The following is a 22,457-nucleotide window of genomic DNA, read 5'->3' as shown; positions in this document are numbered from 1 at the left end:
TTGAATAAATTTGAATAAGATCAGACAGGATGAGTGAATGGGTTTGAAAGAGAATTGAAGGCCAAGATATACTGTAGGCACAGTAAAAGAAGAATAGGAGAGGAAAAATACCAGTAATAGTTATTCTGCTGGATCAACATCTCTATAGCATTGCCTTGATAGTGACAATAGGTTTCCTTGTTCTCTGTCACTTTCTAGTTGAAGAAAGATTGGACTATTTGGAAGAATACCAGAGATTAGCTACAAATTCTGAAACCTTGGGCATTGAGATCTTTGTTATTCCTAAAGTGGGTCTTTTTGTAGCTACTGCTAATCGCTTCACTCCTCCTGGATCAGCCATTTACAAATGGATTGATGAAAAATTTGTGCCTTACCAAAATCTCCCCACCTACCAAGCTCAGTCCTGGGAATTCTTCACTGTGGGAAAAAAGGTACTGTGTAAATTATGTATTCTTTTATTTTAAATTAACCATTCTTTTATTTAATTTGAGTGAATGAAAACTGTTGTTGAATAATTTTTCCAAAGCTAAACAACATAGGACTTGCATTTTCTGTGATGGAAAACAATTGCAACAAGTTAGAGTCTTAATTTTTATGGGAAATTTACTGAAGATGTTCAGGATCAATATTCAGAAGGGTGTAGTACTCAACTGATGCAGTAGAAAGAACTGAAAAATAAGCATTGCTAAAGGTTGGTTAGCAGAAACAAATCTATGACCTATTTAGAAAACCCCTATTTTTAAAAAAACAAATATGAGAATAAATTGAAGAGACCCTGGGCTTTTGGCTAGAAATGAACATCAAAATCTTAAAAAAATATACAGGTGGTTCTCAACTTACTGCCACAATTAAGACTAGAATTTCTGTTGCTAAGCAAGGCTGTTGTTAAGTGAGTCATGCCTGATTTTTTGACCTTTTTGCCAAGGTTATTAAGTGAATCAGGGGGTCGTTAAGTGAATTTAGCTTACCTCATTGACTTTGCTTGTCACTAAATAAATGGTTGGAAGTCGAGAATTACCTATACAAATTAATAAGTTTTTCTTCTAAGAAAATCAGAATAGAGCTGGAAGGGACCTTGGAGGTCTTCTAGTCCAACCCCCTGCTCAAGCAGAAGACCCTATTCCATTTTGAGACCCTATACCATTTCAGACAAGTGACTGTCCAGTTTCTTCTTAAAAACCTCCAGTGATGAAGCACCTACAACTTCTGAAGGCAAGTTGTTCCACTGGTTAATTATCCTCATTGTTAGGAAGTTTCTCCTTAGTTCCTGGTGGCTTCTCTCCTTGATTAGTTTTCATCCATTGTTTCTTGTCCTGCCTACAGGTGCTTTGGTAAATAAGTTGACCCCATTTTCTTTGTGGCAGCCCCTCAAATACTAGAATACTGCTATCATATCACACCTACTCCTTCTTTTCTCTAGACTAGCCAAACCCAAATCCTGCAGCCGTTCTTCATATGTTTTAGTCTCCAGGCCTTTAATCAGGAGTGGGTTCTACTTACATTTACTACCGGTTCGCAATGGGATCGCATACGCAGATTGCTGATGACGACATCCGGGGTGGTGGGCGGGACCTCCCTCTTGCGAAGCGGTCCGAACCGGGGGCAATCGACCACTGCCTTTAATGTGTATTGGAGTATCCACTTCTCCGATGTTTGGCAGATGTGTTGGATACATGCTCCATCATTTTCATCTCTTAGTAAGGTGAGCAGGTCTACAACCCCAATTGGGTGGACAAGTTGTAAGAGTATTCTAAAACTGCCTCTGTTCGATTGCCTCATTACCTACTTTGACTTGCCTTATTGCCATCTGTGTTTGTTATTTTATTGTGAGGAATATTACCTGAGTAGCCTACAATTATTAAAAAAGAAATGAAGCAATAGATGCTGGAAAAATCTGTTCTGCTTAATTTTCAAACTATTATTTTGTTGAGTGCAGAATTTTCATAAAAAGGAATCAGAAAAAAAAAATCCGTGGGTGTACCCATTGTGATTTCAGCCAAAATCAAGAACAGGGAGAAACAATCTTTGGCCAGGACTAAGACATGACATACGGGGAGGGTTGGGGAGCTGGTTTAAATGGGTGGGGACTGGGGATGCTATGCATATGGCTGAGCCATATTTCCCCTATCTTATTAAATTGTGTCTTAGAGTGCATGAAATAGTTAATGTATTCATGTGTTCTTCCATTCTAAATATATTTGGTACCGAAACTGTTCCATTTAAACTATAAAGTTTTCATGCTTATTTCGTAACAGTGTACAGATACAGCTGTTCTGTTTCCCCGTTTCTCCAAATACTGTATCTATGATACTAACAAAGAATTGGGGAATTCATATTCAGATTTGGCCTACTTTGGAGTATCCCTGATTTGATCCAGATACCTAGTGAATCTTACTGAAATAATGACTGATCCCAGTTCAGATAAAAATGATATACAGCCTTAAATCAATCTCTCACTATGTTGTTGCAAGGCAAATTCATATTATGTTAAGAATTAAGTCTACATTTTTGTGCTTGTGATTGTTCTGTGCAAAATGAATGTCTAAATTGTTGCTTCTTTGCTTTTCAGCTTTTCCTTGTAGTGGCTAATCTTGATCAGAATCCAAGAGGTCATGAGTTTTCTATAATTTATAAATGGAACTACAGAAAAGAGAAATTTACCGTGTTCCAGAGGATTGCCACTCACAGTGCTAGGGATTGGGAAGCATTTGTTATTGATGGAGAGACCTTTCTTGCAGTGGCTAATCACAGAAAAGGTATCTGAATACTAATACTTAATCTGCATATGCAAATTTTCTTTCCTTTTTCATTGACACTTCTTATGATTGGAATTTCACCATCTGGCAAACTGCACTGGGTTAGTGTGGTAAATTATCAGTAAAAAGGCCTTCATCCTGCAATGAATTGATTCATATTGATAATACTATTATTATTCAAATCATTAAAATGGATGCAAATAATATAATCTTGATTTTTTTTTTAGCAAACATTGAATTTAATGGATGCCCCCCCAAATAGTGCACTGAGTTAGGATTTTACTATATTTATGTCTTTCTATCTTAACCTGAGAGCTAGCTTGATACAGTAGTTAAGATTCAGACTAGAAACTGGGAGACCGTGAGTTCTAGTTTTGCTTTGGGCACGAAGCCAGCTGGGTGATCTTGGGCCAATCACTCTCTCTCAGGCTAGTATGAAGGCAATGGCAAATAACCTCTGAAGACCCTTGCCAAGAAAATTGTAAAGACTTGCCCAGGCAGTTTCTGAGAATTGGACACGACTGAACAAAAGAAAACAAAATCCTACTTTATAAGGCAGCATTCAGAAACATGGTATCTGATTCTGGAGGCAACATATAATTGTCATGATTCATACTCATTGACAGCTTTACTCTCTATCAGATTATCTAATCCATTTGGAATAAATTTGTTTATAATACAAGTAGAACCCATTGAAACAAAAGAGAGAAATTTTGTTTGTGGAACTATCTGATCTCTGAAACAAGAATGTACTGCCATCAAGTGGTCTGCTGAGATAATATTATCATGTAAAATGAATTGTAATGTCTTCTAATAAGATTTATGTACTTAAAAAATGATATAGCTATGGAAAGTGTTACATGAGAAAAAAGTATTTCAGTTTTATGAAGTAAGTAAGGATGATGTGAAGATAAAATGTATCATATCAGTCAGGTACTAGCTGTCATTCCTATTATTTTTTACAGAAACAAATAAGTTAGGGAAAATAATTAATATCTTTTGCTTAACTGATTAAAAAGTTTTAACTCTAATCCTTGCATGCCATTTTCCCCCCTCTCCCCTGTTACTTATGTTCCTTTTTCCTTGAAAACCTCTATATGTTTGGGAGACAGAAAAAGCATTTCCATTTTTAAATTAGTACTTAGTTTACAAACTTGTCCACAAAGAATGGTATTTCTCTTGGAAACACATTGTTCTATATAGACTGAATTAGCAATAGCACTTAGACTTATATACCGCTTCATAGTGCTTTACAGCCCTATCTAAGCTGCTTACAGACCATATTGTCCCCAACAATCTGGATCTTCATTTTACCAACTTTGGAAGGATGGAAGGCTGAGTCAACCTTGAGCCGGTGAGAATCGAACTGCTGGCAGTCAGCAGAATTAGCCTGCAATACTGCATTTTAATCACTGCATGGCTCTTTTTAACACCATGCTCACAAAACTCAGAATTGTCTGGTTCCTTTTTCCCGCTTCCTTCTTCTGTTTCGCCACTGGTTCTGGAGAAGAGATCTATTTGTTCATTTATACATTTAAATTTATGATTTGTTGCTAAGTCACAACTTAGATGTCCTTCGCTAATTTAAACCTGTGAGCAAATGGAAGAGAATCTGACCCTATGCTTTTAAAAGTAACCAAGATATATTCAGCTTTTCATTTAAGAGTAAACCATTGTTTTCATTACATGTATCATTCTTCTTTTCTTCTTTTTATTTTTCATTTCCAAGTTCTGGATTGACTTTCCTCATCAAATTAATTTCAAAAACTCAAATAAAATAAAGGTAGTAATAAATATCTCTAATATCAGTGGTAGTCGTACATTTGTGCATCTTTCATCTCTTCCTGTTTTACCATGTTTCTATAGCATATCCATTCATATTATTCTTTCCTAATTCTTCTCTAGGAGATAACCACAATATCAATAGTGTCGTATATAGATGGAACTCTAGAAGAGGGCTTTTTGAAGCCAATCAAACTATTCCTACCTCAGGAGCCTATGACTGGGAATTTTTCACTATTGGTCCTTATTCCTTTCTGGTGGTAGCCAATACATTCAATGGAACATCGACCAAGATTTATTCTAACATCTACATTTGGCTTAATGGGGGTTTCCAGCTTTTCCAGTCAATCTTGGTAAGATATAACAATGGGAAAACCAATTTCTTTAAATGCTTAGGCAAAGTTCTGATCAAACAATTAAATTTTTATCCATTGTACATAAATATGCATAATGGGGATGTGGATTGTATATATAGAACAAGAGTTCTGTCCTTTAGGCTGTTTCTATTTGCTTCTACTAAATTCTGTTCAATGTCACCTCCATAAGAAAGTCAGATTCCGCCTGACCTTTGCTTAGCTTTAGATAGGCCATTAAAATATTTTTGTTCTTTACCTTTTTTTTATATTCCATTTTTAAAGATTGTTTGTTTACCTGTCCATTTTAAAGGTCATTCTGTTCTGTTTTCAAATGATTTGTTTCATATGACAGTGTTTTAAAACATACTGGCTATCAGGGGAGCCCTTTATATATGAATCACAATTTGTAACTACCATAGTTTAATAAATTAAATGAACAAATAAATATATTTATAAAGGACAATTTGGAATCAAATATTGTTGCATTCAGAAAACCATGTGATTATAATTCTTTCAGTAAGGATATGTACACTTAGAATGAGCTAAGTTTATGTGGGTGGAAAAAGTGACTTAAAGGAGCAAGTGTACTTTAATTGCTTGAAAAATTGCCCTACCATTTTTTCCTCTTCCACTACACTGATCTTCTTGGCTTGATGGCCAGGCTGGTGTGGAAATCTTTTCCTAGTGTCTGGAAGCTGTTGGATGAACAGAACATGATGAAGATGAATCAAAGCAAGATGGAGATAGTCTTAGTCCATCATGATTCTCAGTCCACTCCAAAGTTTTTGATGAGGGAGGAAGAGCGACTCTTGGGGGAGTAGATCTGCAACTTGGGTATCCTCCTGAATTCACATTTACTTCTGGGTGGCAGATGGAGACTTGAGGCCAATATGGACTTTTGTTTGCTGTGATTCGTGTGCCAGCTTTACTTTGTTCTGGAGTGTGAAAAATATGTGATTATAACTCATGTGTATTTAGATTAGTGCAATACACTTTTGTATGTGATTGACTTTGAAACCATTGTGAAACAGAACTGTATAGGTCAGGTTACTGGTAGGTCCTGGCCTCTAGAACTATATAACATGCAGATACTGTACTTCTTATCAATAAATTTCCAGGACAGTTCCAAGTGCTGTTTTGGACCTATTTATATTTCATATTTGCAAAATGCTCTGTTCCTGTCTGAAATGATCCATCCTATCTCCTAGGAGAGGCTACTGGATGTTTACCACTTCCATGATGTGAGGAGGCCTTAGGCCACTGTTTCTAGTCATAGTCCTATTGCCATGAAATAGCTTTCACTCTTCCAGAGAATCTGTTGTGCTTAATACTTTTTGCCATCATTATTATTTGGGGTGTTAAACATTGTGTATTGTATTGGTTAATAAAGTTATGTCCAATTATTATAACTGCAGTTAGATTTAATTATTGTAACTACTTCCTGGATTTTAACTGTATTTGTACAGCTGTTTTTATTATAAATTGTCGTGAATAGAATTAAATGGGAAATTTCAAACAAAATAAATCATCTGGATATGATTCAGAAGTGAAGGAGAAAGGTTGGCAAACCACATTTATAATGTTTTTAAAGAAAAATGAATTAATATGTTCATAACATATGATGAATTCATCCTGAAAATCAAGTTTAATTTAAGTGAATCTATTCTTAACCAGAATTTAGCACCCAGCCAAACTTCCCTCATCTCAAAAAAGTTAAATAGAATCAGCCTCGGTTGGATGGGAGCTTAGGAAATCACAATATTCTGCACTAGACTGAGAAGCTTTTTAAAAATACCAAAAGGAAAACAGTTGCAGATTATTGTTGAGAAAGCCACAGGCAAAGAAAGACCTGTTTTACCCAGAAGCTGAGTTCAGCTAGAAAGAGTTTCCATCTTTTTTTTACAAATAACAATTTTCTGTTGCTTACTCCTTATCACGAAATTTAAGTTTATGGGTCAAGTACAACAACAGTTGTTCAATAATAGAAAAACAGCCTGAAGAAAAGACATCTGTTCCCTTTACAGTCAAATAATCTGGAGATTAGCATTAAAAATGTAGCATTTATACAAGCTGTTCATTGAAACTGATAGTTAGTCTAGTATGCCAAATTGATTTGTTGGAGAGAAAGGCAAATCTTCTAGACATCTTCTCCTCATATTGGGTGAGATGATAAAGTATGTCCTTCTACAGATGTGACTCACTGGAAATCTCTTTTTCTTCCTCTCTTTTTCTAGACTTTTGGTGCTGCTGACTGGGAGGTCTTTTACATCCAAAACAGAGTCTTTCTTGCTGTGGCAAACAGTCATAGTTATGACAGTAGCACTGTACCGCCGATCAACACCTTCGCCATTAATTCTTCCATCTATGAGCTTAACATCACAGCACAGTTGTTTGTCAAGTTTCAGGACATCCCTACATACAGGTGCTTTTTCTGAGTAGGGCTCAAAAAATCAGCATGGGGTTCTTTTAGTAGAAAAATACTTCCAGGAATGTTTGAGTTTGTTTTCTAAAAATACATCTAAATATTGTATTAAATTGCTCTTGCCAGTAGAAATATATAATAGAAACACTAATATCCCCAGGGTTTTTTTTAAAAATTATACTTATTTCAGAAAATTGTGGCACCTGTTGCCTCCCCCTCCTCCCCCCCCCCGTTTCTAATATAAATGGAAACAGGGTGTGTTCATCACTGATTCTCTGACTTTTGCAATATTTTCCTATTTGGTTTGTTCATATCATAGTGCTTTAGACTGGGAATTCTTTTCAGTGGGAGAAGACAGCTTTTTGGTTGTTGCAAATTCCTATGATGGTGTGACCTTCTCTGTAAACAGTATTATTTACAGGTAAGTAATAAAAAGAAAATACCTCAGTTTTGTCATTTGCATATATTGGAGTCTTTAAAAAGGACAAAATGATTGAATCCATATTATTATGTTAATCTGTATACGAAGAAAGGCTATACCGAAGATTACTGTTCTATCACCCTTTATTCTTGATGCTAAATAGCAAATGTCCAGATTAAAACAACTAGATTATTGGAAGAGATTTGGTGTTTAGGTGTTCCTGAAACTTCCCTTATAAATTACTTCTTCTTGTTGTACCTACATGAAAAGCTTTTTAAAATTACTTTTGAAAACTCATTTTTTCAGAACAGAAACTAACCCTGGCTCATGCATCCAAGCTCTTTTATCTAGTAAGCAAAAGGTTAAGTTTTCCCTTTTTAAAAATAAAAGTGTTACATTTAATGTTCTCCATTCTGTCTCTGTGTACACATACGCACATTATGTTGGCTTCTGCAAACAGATTTTAGGTGGGAAGACGGGTGCTGTAACTGATGGGTATTGCACATGTAGTTCAGTGCAGGTCTGTCTTCCAGATTGTCAATGTGCAGTAGAATCCATATCAAAAAAGCAACACTTACTTTGGTTAAACTAACTCTTCAAGGGAAGGAGGAGAAGGAAACAAATCGCCACACATTGGGCTGACCCACACTTCTTACTTGCCCCTTTAAATCCTCTACTAGGAATTGAAGCAGTGGTGAAATCCTCTATGGTTTGTCACTGGTTTGCTGCCTGCGCATGCGTGGTACACACCAAATGCATGCTGCATGCATGCATGTACAGTGCACACCAAACACATGCTGCACACACATATGCACAGTGCGCACCAAACGCATGCTTTGTGCGGAAAAAGGAGGCTTAAGAAGGTAAGTAAAACAGCGAGGGGGGAACAGCTGTGCCGCACGTTTAGGTTAGCTAGAAAGCAGGATTTCCTGCTTTCTAGCGAATATAAATCGCGCGGCACAGCTGATCGTCGGAAATACCAGTTTGGACGAACCGGTAGCATTTTTTTACTATTGGTTCATCCAAACCGGTGCAAACCAGTAGCATTTCACCCCTGAATTGAAGCCATAAAATAACAGCTGGCTTGAACCTCACAGAATAACATCTGGTTATCTAAATCTGATGAGTCCCTAAAGGAGAAAACTGTCCTGTAATAATCTGCCTTCTAGTAGTTAGTGAAACTGAAAACCCTACCCAGGATATACAGTATACTATGTAAAAAAATATGAGAACCCACCTCTTCAAAAAGAGGGGTAGCAGTCATATAAGGCTCATTACATGCAAACATGACATAATGTGGCATTCATATTTCTTTGCTCTGAGGGATATGAGAAAATGGGCTGTGTATGCATTCTAATTATACCTGTTCCGTAGCTTTATTAATATAAATCTCCTTCCCTATGTGCCTGTAGAGAAGGAGTTTGGTACTCAAGTGGGGAGTTCTCTACTTGAAAAAAAAAGTTCTGTAGTTATTCAGTGAGAAATGGATACAGATTATAAGAGTTGCTGGAGGCCAGAAAACACCTGGGAGCCCAGCCTAAGGAAATTTGGTTTAAGTAATTCCATATTTGAATTATCTGTATGATAATAAAACTATCTTGAATGAATAATACAGTGCTAGTAGATATGCTAAAAATCTACTTATATCAGGAATAGTCATTATGATGTCTCATAGACCAAGGGTGTCAAACTCGTGGCCTGAGAGCCAGATGTGTCACGCACTGGCCATGCCGAGCCCCATTTTAGCAAAGGGGGAAAAAGTTGTGATACGTCACGTAATGACAACATGATGCTGCGAGTTTGATACCCCTGTTCTAGACATTTTGGAGAGTCATCTCCAGTCAGTACAGCCCAAACCCAAAGCACTGTCAGTGTTGTAGTCATAATAATCTGGAAAACACCAAGTTGCCTATTTGTGATCTATTACATATTAGAAGTCAGATTTTTAGAATATATCCTAAAGTTCCTAGCCACCTGGCTATTGGGCCATTTTTTTCCCAGAATTTGAGAACTGAGTACATCTCAGTACATCTGGGGAATAGGATGTGGAAACTGATTTGTAGGTTATCTGAGTTTACATGAAAGGAATATTTCTCCAGTTCAATTCCACAGTAAGAAAACAACTGTAAGTACTGGAAGAATGGGATATTATGAATTGAAAATTACAAGCTGAGTAACTATTTTGTCTGCACTGCAGATGGCAAGGATATGAAGGTTTCGTAGCAGTTCACCATCTTCCAACATTTGGCTGTAGGGATTGGGAAGCTTTCAACACTACAGCTGGTTCTTACCTCATGTATTCAAGTGCAAAAGAACCCCTCTCCAAGGTGCTGAAGCTGAAATTTTTTTGACCTGAATGGAGATTCTTGAGTTTCCTGACATAAGCAAAAAGCAAAGACTTGGGAAAAATTGTTTTAGTTATTCAGAGCTATAATGAAATTTGTTATACTTCAATTAATACAGCCAATATAAGACAGAAAAATTATTCTGGCGCTTCTCAGCTAGCTGAGTGGGAGGCTGTTGGAAATTAGATTTAACAGATCCTTTCTGTTATTAAGTTGAATTGCATGACTGTATATTTGAGCTGGCCAAAACTATTTGTGAATTCAGAAACTTTGGTTTCCTTATTCTACCCTGCCTGCCCCCATTATATTTATGAACATCATCCCTACCCTAAGAAGCTGCCAATACAATTCATACCATTAGGCACATCTGAGCCTTCCTTGCTTCTGAAGTAGGACAGTGGACTTCAGAAAAGGCATCTATCTGATATCTATTTACTACTGAAAACGTTTGGGCATACAAATTTTTGCTGACCTCTTCCAACTCCTTGTCTGAATATCAACTACTGTGACATTATGGGAAGAGCATAGTAGTGCAACATATTTATATGTCAATCAATTCTAGCAACACACTCATTGTCATGAAAAGAATTCTGATGTAGAATTCTTTTTAGGAGAAATTGCTAGAGGTTTTTAAAAATATGAAATTTTGTAATATATGAGATTCATGGGACCACAAAGGCCCAACTGCTTTTTTGGTTTTTATGAGCAATTTCCAGATTTGAATCTCAGGATTTCAAGAGAAAAAAATTCTGAGCCTTGGTGAGAAAATTCAAAATTCAGTTACTCCTCTATTACCAGATACCCTAGATTGCATGACATATATTCCTTATTGTAGAAGGGCTTGGATTTACAAAAAGTCTTGGATTTATTATGAGTCTTCCAGGTTTGTATTCTCCAGTTTTGCAGCAAGGCTACAAGAAAAGAAAAGCCAATATTTTTAAAAAGTTTCTGTTTTAAGCTTTAGGAAATAATGCTTCTGAACTTTTTCACATGGGGACATCAGGAAAGCCCAGTACTTTTATATGGATTTATGATATCTCTGCAATAAACTCCAATTCTAGTTGACCCTAGTTTTCTTAGTTTATTTTTCCATGTTAGTTTGTGAATAGTAAAGCTTCTGTTTGCTGCTAAAATGTATTATTGTCCATTCACAAAATATTATATGTAAATTGTTGATGGTCACATTTGTTATATGGATATATGGAGGTGGAATTATTTATTATTGGGATAATATTTACAGTATTGAAAGCAGTTCCTAATAAAATAGAGTGATTTGCACCATCTCAGAGGTGCTGTGTCACAGCTTATTTGCATTCAAACTTCATCTCAGATGAAATCTAACTACAGCTACAATGTCTGAGCTCCCATAATTTAAGAACTGGAGTTATCCAGCCTGGATTCAATTTGACATTTATAAAAAGTAAAGCAAAGTGAGAAAACTTAAGAATTTATCACAATACTTGTATTTACTTCAAACAATAGATGGTGAAATTATAGTATTTCATATATGTGATGTGGGACATGTGTTTAAACCAAAAACACTAGACGGATCAGGAAATAAGTACACTGAGTAAAATAGATTGCTGTTTGCCTTGGAGTCTGCTTTGCCTATGCCCCCAGGTTAGACTGCCTGCCTTCATCTGCAACTGTTATATTTGGTTCTATTTCTGGAAAAAAGTGTACAGAAATTGGAAAAGGAATACATGGGTTTAAATTCCCAATCCAGGATACAGTTTAGTGCAGAGGTCTTCAAACTTGACAGCTTTAAGACTTGTGAACTTCAATTCCCAGCTATGCTTGCTGGAGAATTCTGGGAGTTGAAGTCCACAAGTCTTAAAGCTGCCAAGTTTGAAGACCTCTGGCTTAGTGGGTAACTCTGGGCCAGTCACTTTCTGTCAGCCCAAACCAAGACACAAAGGCATGATGGCAGGGATAAAGACCCCCTTCCTCCCCCATTCCATTTGCCACTCAATTAAAATGTCTTAGTATCAATAACTTTTTGAAGTACTGGGTACCATTGCTGGATCTCACTGGATCAACACATATCACAAAAGTCAGCTTTCAAAACTGAATGAAAAAATGAAGCTTAACCTTAAATCCTGAGAGATCCAATGCAGAATACCAACAACTCATGAGATTTGGTGATCTTAGTAATGTGAAACCTTTTTTGTCCTTTTTTAAAAAACATATTACATATTTCATTTTTTTATTCCTCAGATACCATTCTAAAGCTATCATGAATGCTCTGTCTTCTGCAGGTCCTGTGTTGTCAACCTTTGTAGTAGACAAAAACAATTCTTGAATCAATACGTATTTTGCACCTGAGAAATAATAGTCAAAGGTCTTTCCTTCTGCTACCTCAGCATCATAACTGCTTCTTCTATTAAGCCATATTGTAAGCCATTTAGTTTACATTTAGTAATGTTTGATTCCATATTTTATTGTATGTTTACATGAGTGTTATCAACAGATGCCTTCTAATGCTTTAAAATATCTATGGAGAGCTCAGTCATCCAGCTCATGGTTGTCTCAAAGGTGTTTTTTCAAGAGGCAACTGGACTTTCTTGTTTTTCTTTTCATCCAAGAATTTTCTTCAGCTCTGCTTTAAAATAATTGATACATAATCCCTTGACAATATAAATGAGCGCAATAGTATAAACAAATCTAGTACTTTCTGAATCTGTTGAAGTGGAATTACTGTCACTAAATGATGGATGTCATGTGACTTAGGGACCACAATCCTGGCAGTCCTATTTGCCATTGCAACCCCAGGACCATGGTCATTATGGAGAAGGAAGAAGTAGGAGTCCCAGGCAAGCAGATGCTGTGGAGCACAGGCAGATGTGGTAGTGCCACAGGCGGCTGGGAGAACGCGGTGGGCAGATGCTGCAAAACCTGGATGGGTGAAAAAGTGTCAGGAAAGGGAGCAACTTGAGAAATCATGATCAACCTTGGCTTACTGTGATATCATAATTATGGGCTGGGCACCAAGTGACCAATCTTGATCACATGACACATTGCCGTTTTACACAAAGTCTATCATCATGGTATTATTTCCATATATAATCACGCAAATGTTTCAGTCTTGGCTTTTGTTTCTGGCTACTGATAAATATAATAACTGATATGGATACAAGGCAAAAGAACGAGCTTTTTCTTAATAAAAAAAGATTACACAGAGCAAATGATAGTTACAACTATCTCATAGACTGATATATCACTATTCTCTTCCTTATTTTCCATTGCAAATGTTGAATTCTTCTCTGCTTCATCCAATCTCTTCATGAGACTTTAGTTTATGTCAAATAAGCAAAATATTGCTGATAATTTAGAGCTATGCTATCTGGGCTTTAAAATCCAGAATATCTCAAAATTGCAGCAAAGACTATCTTTTTGCTATCATCTAGTGGTTTTCCAGATTTTTACGGGCCAGATATAATAGCCCCATTAAATAAAATTGGGTGTAGTAGGTGCTGCCATGTTTCTCAGTCCAAAGTAAAAGGATCTATTCCTTTACGACACCAACTGGTGGCAAGCAGGCAAATGTTCTATTGGGGAAAAAATGGCCTCCTGTAGATAACAATTATAATCACAATAATTATTTTTAAACCCAGGGGAAAATTCTTGGTAATAAGATCTTATGAGTCCTTTGTGAAAACTTAGTACTTAATTTAACTCATCTCCTTGCACCTTCCATCTTTCTTTTTTCCTTATGGATTATATTTATTAAATTGTCAGTTTGAAGGCAGAAATATTGATTGTTAATGTTTGTTTAGCACCTTTTTAATAAAAGAAGAGCAAGAGGATAATCTTTTTGATTTTTTAAACAGTTTAAAAGGAAAAAAAAGTGACATTGGATGACTTTTTCAGGATTAAACTACATAATAGATGGATGCACAACCACCAGCATTTTTTAAGTTCACAAAATGGTGCAGGAATTTGTGATGCTCATTATGAGAGATGTCGTAACCACATTCTACACTGAGAATTAGGAAGAAAAGAGTTTCAACATCAGACTGAATTACATCCCCATAACTCAAATATTATCAGAGAACATTTACATCCTGCACAACAAATGAATTGCAATGGTACATAAGCATAGAATAAAACTAGTAATTTAAAAAAAAAGGCCCCAACTGTACTGAAATTTGTCAAAATGTTGATGTCGCATGATGGGCCTTCAGATGTGATCACCACAAAGGGTTAAGAATGCACAAAACTAAAAATGTGATCCTTTCAACATCTTACAGCAGTTTCATCTTTTCCTAGGATCACACACAATCTAAGAAAAAGGCCTTGAGGTTTTAAGGTGATGCCACATTTGTGCTCCCACATGTTCCAGTTCCCTTTGTGTGAGTGAAGCTGTAGCACTGCACAACCCTACAGGATAGCTATAAAGATTTCAAACAAATGCATCCAGTAGAAATCTATATATGTTGAGTAACTGGAACGTTGTGGAGTCCTCGGAGCTCTCTTAACATGGTGCTTGCTTACGTAGTTGTTTTATTACCTGACTAAGCAGCACTGATGTTGCTTAGTTAGATAATGGAATGTCAGCAAGCAAACAACCATGCTCAGAGAGCATCAAGGACTCAAAAATTCAACCCTGAGCTATATATATATATATATATATTCTCTTCTATGAGAATATACATTTTCTCCAAAGTAGCAATGGAAAGCGATGCTATCACATTAGAACAGCATAGCAGAAAGTCAAAGGTACAATCAAAGGTCTCAAGAGTCTTAAAATGCATAACAACATGCAGATGAAGACTTAATTTGCAAATCTGTTTTCAAACAGTAAGTCTAGCATGTTTCTGTGCCTGGTGCAGTATAGTGAATACTGTATAGTGTTGCTGTCAAATTTATTCGCCACCAGTAGGTTCTCTTCAGTACTGACCTTGCTTTATTCTGCCATTTAGTCTGCCAAATTCTGAAAAGGTTGGATTCAATCTGTTTTTCAAACAGAATCTGCTAAATTTATAGGGGAACGCTTTTAATAGACTTTTTGAACCTTAAAATCATGTAAAGAAGCGTTTCCAATTTAATATTTTATTCATTATATTTATATTTCATGTTTCTAGACTGCTCATCTCCCTCAATGAGGGGCTTTTTATAACTTTCTTATTTACTTTTTCTATTAGCTTATTCTTATATTATCTTTTCTTAGTCTGAAGGTTTCTGTTCTCAGAAACTGTTATCAGTTGCCAGGACTAGGTTTTTCTCAAGTTAAAATTATTATTCATTTTTTTCCCTTTTCAAATTTATTAATCCCCCAACCAGCTGCGCTTTTGAAGCACCATTTGCAGTACAAAATAAGCAAATGTAGAAACAAACAATTTCATCATTATATATCTGTCCCATCTTCCTAAAGGAAATATATTCAGCATTATTTTTTTAATAACATATGCTCATTTTTTTTCCTTTCCATGCACCGCAATGTTTCTGGAAGTAAAAACACATTTTTAATCTGATGGAGAATGAAGAAGTATGAGTCTAGATGCAGTATAAAGTGTATCCCTTTTTAGATTTGCGGCACACACACAAACATACATGTCACCTATTAAATTGCACCAAATTGCATGGGTCCTTGTTTGCAAAATCTATGAATTTGGCAATAGAACTTTCTGTAAGCTTTGGAGAAACTGGTTTGTCTTTTCATTCAGAGTATTAAGCAAAAGTCAACCATGTACATATTCCATTGGCACCATAAGCACATTTGTCAGGCTTATATTGCTCCATTTGAGGGTTTTTAGATTTCTCTCTTGGAATAAGATCTTGATTGAGAACTTTAGGGAGCCAAAATAAAGCATTTGCCATTCAAATTCCTTGCCAAGAAGACATTTTTATATGTTTTTTTTCTGTTGGGTCCACTATTAGTAACAATAGCTTAGAGCATAGGGAAATGTGGTTTAGACATTTTTACTATATTTATAATGTCAACACATTTTTTTATCTTTTATGAAACATTTTGTTTTTTTAAAAAAAAAATTAGAAAAGTCCTGGCTGAACTAGCAGGAAATAAACTTTCTATATTTCATCCAACATTTTCTTCTTTAGAAAACAGGCTGTGTAGCTGAAAGTCAGCACTCCAGGCTACAGAATTGTGCTGATAGTCTCTTTAGGAACTCTTGTGCTAGGTAGGGACTTCAAGTATTCCAGATGCTTCTTTGTATCCTCTTGATTATGCCGGACATAGTATACCACGTAGCTAATGACCAAGGTAAACCAGCTGAACATGGTAACAAACATGGCAACATCGGTGGTTTTCTGATGCATGTTGCAAAAGTTGATGCCTGAATCTAGGATGTGGAGCAGAGGCTTTCCAGCATATTCCTCTTGCACAGATGTTTGGCAGGTGATCTCATTGACTGAATCAGGGTCCAGTTTCACTTCCCACAAGACTTCCTGCAAAGTACATTCACAATGCCAAGGGTTGTTGGATAAGCGAATCATGGCATTCAAGTTGACAAGGGCTTCCTTTGGGATTCTCTGTATGTGATTGCCAGAAAGATCCAGCAATCGCAGGCCATCAGCCACACCCTTAAATGCTGCTGAATCAATCTTCTCAATGGCATTCTTGGAGAGATCTATTTCTTGTAAGTGGGCAAGGTGCCTGAAAGTGCTGTTGGGAACTGCAGTAATCTTATTTGCATCCAGCTTCAAAAACATGGTATCTTTGGGAATATCTGTTGGAATCTCCTCCAAGTTGCTAGCACTACACAGAACGGCAGTTGCTCCTGAATAATTGGTGCATTGACACTGTTCAGGGCAGGATGTACAACAACAGGAAGGGGTGCAAAAGAAGAGGCAGAAGAGAGTTTGAGAGCAAAGGAACAGCACGGGCCAAGATGTCTCAGTTGCCAGAAACATGCTGGTCATCCAATCAGTAATAGGGAATCCTGCATGGCTGCTAAGGCAAAGAAAATGAGTCTTTTCTTTTTTCCACGCTCCTTTGAATTAAGAGGGCCCACAAGAGTTTCTTCAGACTCTCGGTGGGTTGATTTGAGGCCAGGTGTGTCACAGCAATCAGTTCACGCTTCTCATTTTCCAGAGCACAGAAAGATGGGGAAGTAATCTCTACAGGGGCAGAAATAGGAATACATTTTCATCTAATTCCAACACAAAAATTAAAATTACCACCCATGATCAAACAAATGTTGATGACTCAAATATCTGTGACTGCAAATTTCTGTAACAAAGCCCTGATAGGTAACTAATTCTCTCTCTCTCCCTCTCCCTCCCTCCCTCCCTCCTGCTGAACAGAAGCAATTGAAGACAAAACCCTTGAGGTCATTTCTCTCTCCCCTTTTCAATCATTCTCTAGTTGAAGGTGATGGAGAATGTTAGTGCTGATGTTGTTGCATTTTGGAAACATGTTTTTATCACTGCGAAGGAGCCCAGTTTGCCCTATCCCATTCTAAAAAATAAAAACTCAAGTGGAAATAATTCCCTCTTGAGATTTAAAAGAAGCAATGGAAGCTAGGGAAGTTGCAGATGAGTGGTAAAAAAAAAAGTGAAGCTAGTCACAATGAATGTGGCAGCTACTCACAATGAACTCCATGGTTACGCCCACCGGTTCTCACCACTTGCTCCTCGCTGCTTTTTTTAATCTCCTCGTTCTCCTTTTCTTTCTGCTTTATCCTTTCATCCTTCCGAAGTTGGTAAAATGAGGACCCAGATTGTTGGGGGTAATATGCTGATTCTGTAAACCACTTAGAGAGGACTGGAAAGCACTGTAAAGGGGTATATAAGTGCTATTGCTATTTAAAGGAATGAGGGAGACAGAATAAGCGTTATGTTCCTTATTTGGGCTCTTGCATTAAATATGACACAATTTACAAACAACTTCATTTGTCTGCCATCTGGTGGTCATCCAGAATTTTGCAGCTCATATAAGGCATGGGAAATGAGAGGAGATTCACTCTAAGGCTAATGATTAAGTATATGTGTGCATGTGTGGCGGGGGAGGAATACCTAAAGGGGTGACGAATTTAAGAGAAGCAACCACAGGGCCCTGTCCATCCCATCTGCCCTCAGCTGCATCAGCCTAGGAGGAAACCCAGCATCTCAGACTTTTCAGCAGTAAAGTGCCCATCTGAGGAGATAGTTTGGGGTTCTATTATATTCTAAAGTTGCAAGGCTAACTTTTAACTAAATAACTAAGAGAGCATCATCCTTCACCCATGAATTTGCACCAAAGTTTTTTCTCTTTGGAAAGAGAATTAAAAAAAATAAAAAATAAATTAAAAAGAGAAGTTTTCTGCATATTACAACATAGTCCTTTTATTTAAATCATATTCTGCAACCTATGTCAGCTGAACTAATAGTGCAAATGTCACAACTGCTGGCGAGAAAAAAAAAAGGCTGTTCAGTTTTGATTCACTATACTGGGAAAAAGTTTGTACTTAGTAAGATCAGGAGACTTTTGCAGGGAAAAACCATTGAGTGGGGAGCGATTAACATTATAAAGAAACTGGAAGTTGAGGAATCCCATTTTCGTTTGTTTTTCTGTCTTTAAGATGGAGACACTTGGGAAAGGAATTCTGCTTGTCTGTACCCTGTTTTATATTCTACCCCAGAAATGAATCTGCTTGCTGAGGGTGGAGACATTCAGAGCATGGTAGAGTAGTTTAAGCAAGGAAAAGAGATGGGCGAAAGAAGGTAAGAATCTGTTCTCTTTGCCACTTTTCTGCCCTAAACAAACTCATCAGAAACCCTTTATTTGCTTTCTTTCATTCTTAGTACTAGGATTGTTTTGCTGTTATGTTTTTTGAAGTTTTCATATCCTAGGAGAGGAATCTATAACCTGAATCCTTTTCTGTTGATGGCATAATTTTTACAGTTAAGAAAATTGGCAAAATAAAATGGTGCGCATGACTGAAAGTAATTATTAAAAAACTGACTGTCATTATATGCCAAAGATGGCAAGAGTAATCAATTAGCCTCATCACCAAGTTGCCCCCAAAAAACATAAAAAGGACCAGAGAATTATATGTGTTCCATGCCATTTTAACTGTAATGGCTTCTTCTGGAATAGATGCAGAAAATTTTGTAAAAGATCTTCAGTAGGCTGGTCACAGAACTGCAATCCCCAGAGTTCCCTGAGGAAATTGGCGGATTGAAAAATCATTTGAATTCTTTGATATAAATAGGCCATTTTGGGGATCAGCTACAGCCACCAGTTTGGGTTTTGAAAATCTGGATTTATGGGTACTGCCTATATGCAACCAGCTACGGCTCTTAGGATCCTGCTGGTTGTAGTGATAGAGGAAATTTCTCAGATAGGAGGGAATCCTCTCTAAGAATGCTTCTTTCTCCTTTTCAACCTTGCCATAACCTATTGCCTAAGATGAAGCTTTCAGCCCTCAGGCGAGCTGGGGAAGACAAGGCAGGCAAGCAGATTTTCAAACCCTTGAAGCACTGTGACATGACAAGCAGCACATCTGCTGTCTTTCCCCAAACTATTAAAGGTACATGAGTCATAATGTAGAACATTGGCAATCCCTGCTCTAAGCATAACAGGCAAAGCTGCTAATCCTAATATGCTTCAGGATGTAAATATGACACTAACGCTAGCTGCAGTCCCCACCTACATCTTCCTTCCAGAGTTTCAACCATGATGTCAAAAATAAGAGCAGCACAGATACTGGACACCTACCTAGTTACAGAGCAAAATACCCCCCCCTCCAAATTTGGCTTCTTGGATGGAGCCTATTGAAAAAAATCATATAGTCACCTTTAGCCACTCCATCATGCAAATATGCCATGACTGATCTGCCCTATTATTGCTGCCTTCTCTTCTCCCTTTTGGCCATGATACCTGAGCCGAGGTCAGCTGAGTCTCCTTTTACCTGAGGATCCCAAGTTTCTTCCTCATCCAAAGCTCAGGAGCTCTTGCTCTGCTTTCTCTTGCCACACCCTTGCCTGGATGTGGGTGCAGTTCAGACCAGCAGCAGCAGTGAAGACTTGCAGCCTGCACACAGCACTTGTTGCTGCCGTCCTCTTCCCATCAGTCGCACACAAAGCCATTCATGGCAAATGCTGACTGTAATTGGATCGCATCTGCTTGTCACTGCCACCCTAGCTGAGCATCCTGGAATTTTTAAAGGGGCCGTTCAGTAATAAAGGACGTATTAGCAGACATAGGAAGCAGCATAGTGATCTATTGCTTGCTTGGGAGTTACACATTACAGTATCATATCTTTGGAACACAGTAGCTGCTATTCACTAGATCAGAAAACAGGCATTCAGTGTTGCTTTCCATTATTGCACAGATGCCAAAATGTAAAGCTTTGTATTTACTATTAAAGGTGCTTTTAGTTATGCCAGAATGACATTTTTCCTGCATTAACTCCAGGTCATAATTTCTCCTTGTACTCTTTCTGTTTTTATCTTAAAAGAGCAAGACTTCAGCATGTTCTTAAACTGTTATGAGCATCTTTAATATTGAAAGGAAAATTCCTGTTTGCACATTGCAATATATGTGTGCCAGTTATTTGCTGAAGTTCAGTATTAGGAGGTTCCTCATAAAATCATAGCATTAAAAAGGCCCATTAAGTTCAGTCTGCTTAGTGCAGGAGTTAAAACCTCCAACAGCCAAACAACTATCTAGCCCACGGATGTCAAACTTGTCGCGTCACGTTGCCATCATGTGCACAATATTTTTTCCCCTTTGCAGCGCTGGGGTGGCTGTGGCCTGCATGTGACGCAGGCTGCCAGTTTGACACCCCTGATCTAGCCTCTGCTTAACACAACTGTTTCCAGGTAACAGATTCAGCTGTCAAATTGTTCTGTCTGCAAGAAAGTTTTTCCTTACATTCAGACAGATTTTATCTTTTTGTAACTTAAATACATTCTTCCAAGACTCACATTCTGAAATAGAGACATATCTTAGCCATTTTGCATATGATATCCTTTAATACATTTGAAGAGGGCTAGCCTATCCTCTTTAGTTGCCTTTTCTCTAAACAAACCCGATGCCTTCAATTATTGGATTCTATTCCCCTATTTTATTCCTGTTGCCCTTCGCTAAACCTGCTTCAATTTCTATAGATCTTTAATGCAATGGGTAGAACTGAAGTACTTGAGACTGGGTATCCCAAAGCAAAATAAAGTGAACTGATTACTTCAGGTTTTAAAAATCATATTTCTGTTGATGCAATCTGTAATTTGCATTTGGCCTTTTTAATAATTACATAGAAAAACTGTCTCATTCAGTGTGTAATCAACTTTATATGATCACCTTGTTGTTAGACTTAGATTATATTAATGGCCCCACATACTCCTAGTCATCTATACTATCAAACTATTCTGTAATGAACTGGAGTACTGTCTCTGCATGGGCTAGAGCTGGAGAAAAGAAACAATGACTCTTGACTACTACATGCACCTTTAAGTCATTGGTTGTTAGCTGAAAACCCACTAAGGTTGCCTTGCCCTTGTTTCTCATAGGAACAAAACCACGAACTATTAGCCCAACAATTAGACTGCTGTTAATGGCTTTTGTGATTTTGCATGATGAGTAAACTTAATGTGGTTTGCAAACCATAATTCATGGTTTAGCATGTGGTTTAGCAGTTTATGGTGGAGCTTAAATTGTAATTTATCCAGTTAATCATGATTAAGGCATCATGTTTTAGTATGCTATGTGAACACAATACAAGAAAAAAATGCATGTGGATATGTTTGGAGGGTGATAAGGCTATTCCATGAGAATCAGTTTGATGTAGTAGTTAAAAGTTCCAGGCTAGAAACTTGGAAACTGAATTCTTGTCCCACCTTAGGCACAAAGCCAGCTGGGTCATTCTCTCTTGGCTTCTCAGGAGGCAATGACAAACTATTTCCAAAAACTTGCCAAGAAAACAACAGGGACTTGCCCAGATAGTCTTCAGGAATCCGCACTAATTTGAACACACACACACACACACACACACACACACACACACACACACACACGGCTATTCCATTGGAGTGGTAATATCTGTAGAGGATATGAAACATTTGTTTCCTGGAATTTACAAAATCCTAGAGCAGTGTGCATGTGACAGAGAGATGAAATCCACATTACAACTTTGGAAAGCAAATTTCACCCTTTAAGTGTTTGCATGTGATGTCACAATGTAAATATGAAAGAGTGGAGCTTGTGTTATGATGTCATGATGTTAGTGCCCTTGTGGTTAAAAATATTTATCATTTACGTGGAATAAATTATTACACAGTGCGCTCTAATCTATCAGTGTTCAATGAACATAAACTAACAATACAAACTGATTTCCCTCAGCATTCTATACTAAAATGTGGTTGCCTACTTTGTGCAATATCCATCACTGCATTTCTGTTTGCAGAATATGCTGCATTCATATAAGAAGTTAG

General features: G+C 37.2%; 2 protein-coding genes across 2 annotated transcripts in view; one reads left to right on the top strand and one right to left on the bottom strand.

Moving 5' to 3' along the window:
- Positions 1–10,088, top strand: part of TSPEAR (thrombospondin type laminin G domain and EAR repeats) — a 48,249-nt gene extending 38,161 nt beyond the window's left edge. The window contains exons 8-13 of the mRNA XM_070945944.1: positions 199–431; positions 2,570–2,756; positions 4,662–4,891; positions 7,129–7,316; positions 7,636–7,737; positions 9,935–10,088. Coding sequence (XP_070802045.1) covers positions 199–431; positions 2,570–2,756; positions 4,662–4,891; positions 7,129–7,316; positions 7,636–7,737; positions 9,935–10,088 — 1,094 coding nt within the window. The remainder of the gene's footprint in view (positions 1–198; positions 432–2,569; positions 2,757–4,661; positions 4,892–7,128; positions 7,317–7,635; positions 7,738–9,934) is intronic.
- A 6,042-nt stretch (positions 10,089–16,130) lies between these two features.
- Positions 16,131–16,964, bottom strand: LRRC3 (leucine rich repeat containing 3). The gene has a single exon (XM_070945942.1). The coding sequence runs from the start codon at positions 16,962–16,964 to the stop codon at positions 16,179–16,181; it is 786 nt and encodes a 261-aa protein (XP_070802043.1). The 3' UTR covers positions 16,131–16,178.
- Positions 16,965–22,457: the final 5,493 nt, after the last annotated feature.

The sequence above is a fragment of the Pituophis catenifer genome, unplaced genomic scaffold (genome assembly GCF_029215685.1).
Source record: "Pituophis catenifer annectens isolate HBS135680 unplaced genomic scaffold, rPitCat1.0.hap2 SCAF_6, whole genome shotgun sequence".
Lineage (NCBI taxonomy): Eukaryota > Metazoa > Chordata > Lepidosauria > Squamata > Colubridae > Pituophis > Pituophis catenifer.
This window is presented reverse-complemented; position numbering and strand designations above follow the sequence as displayed.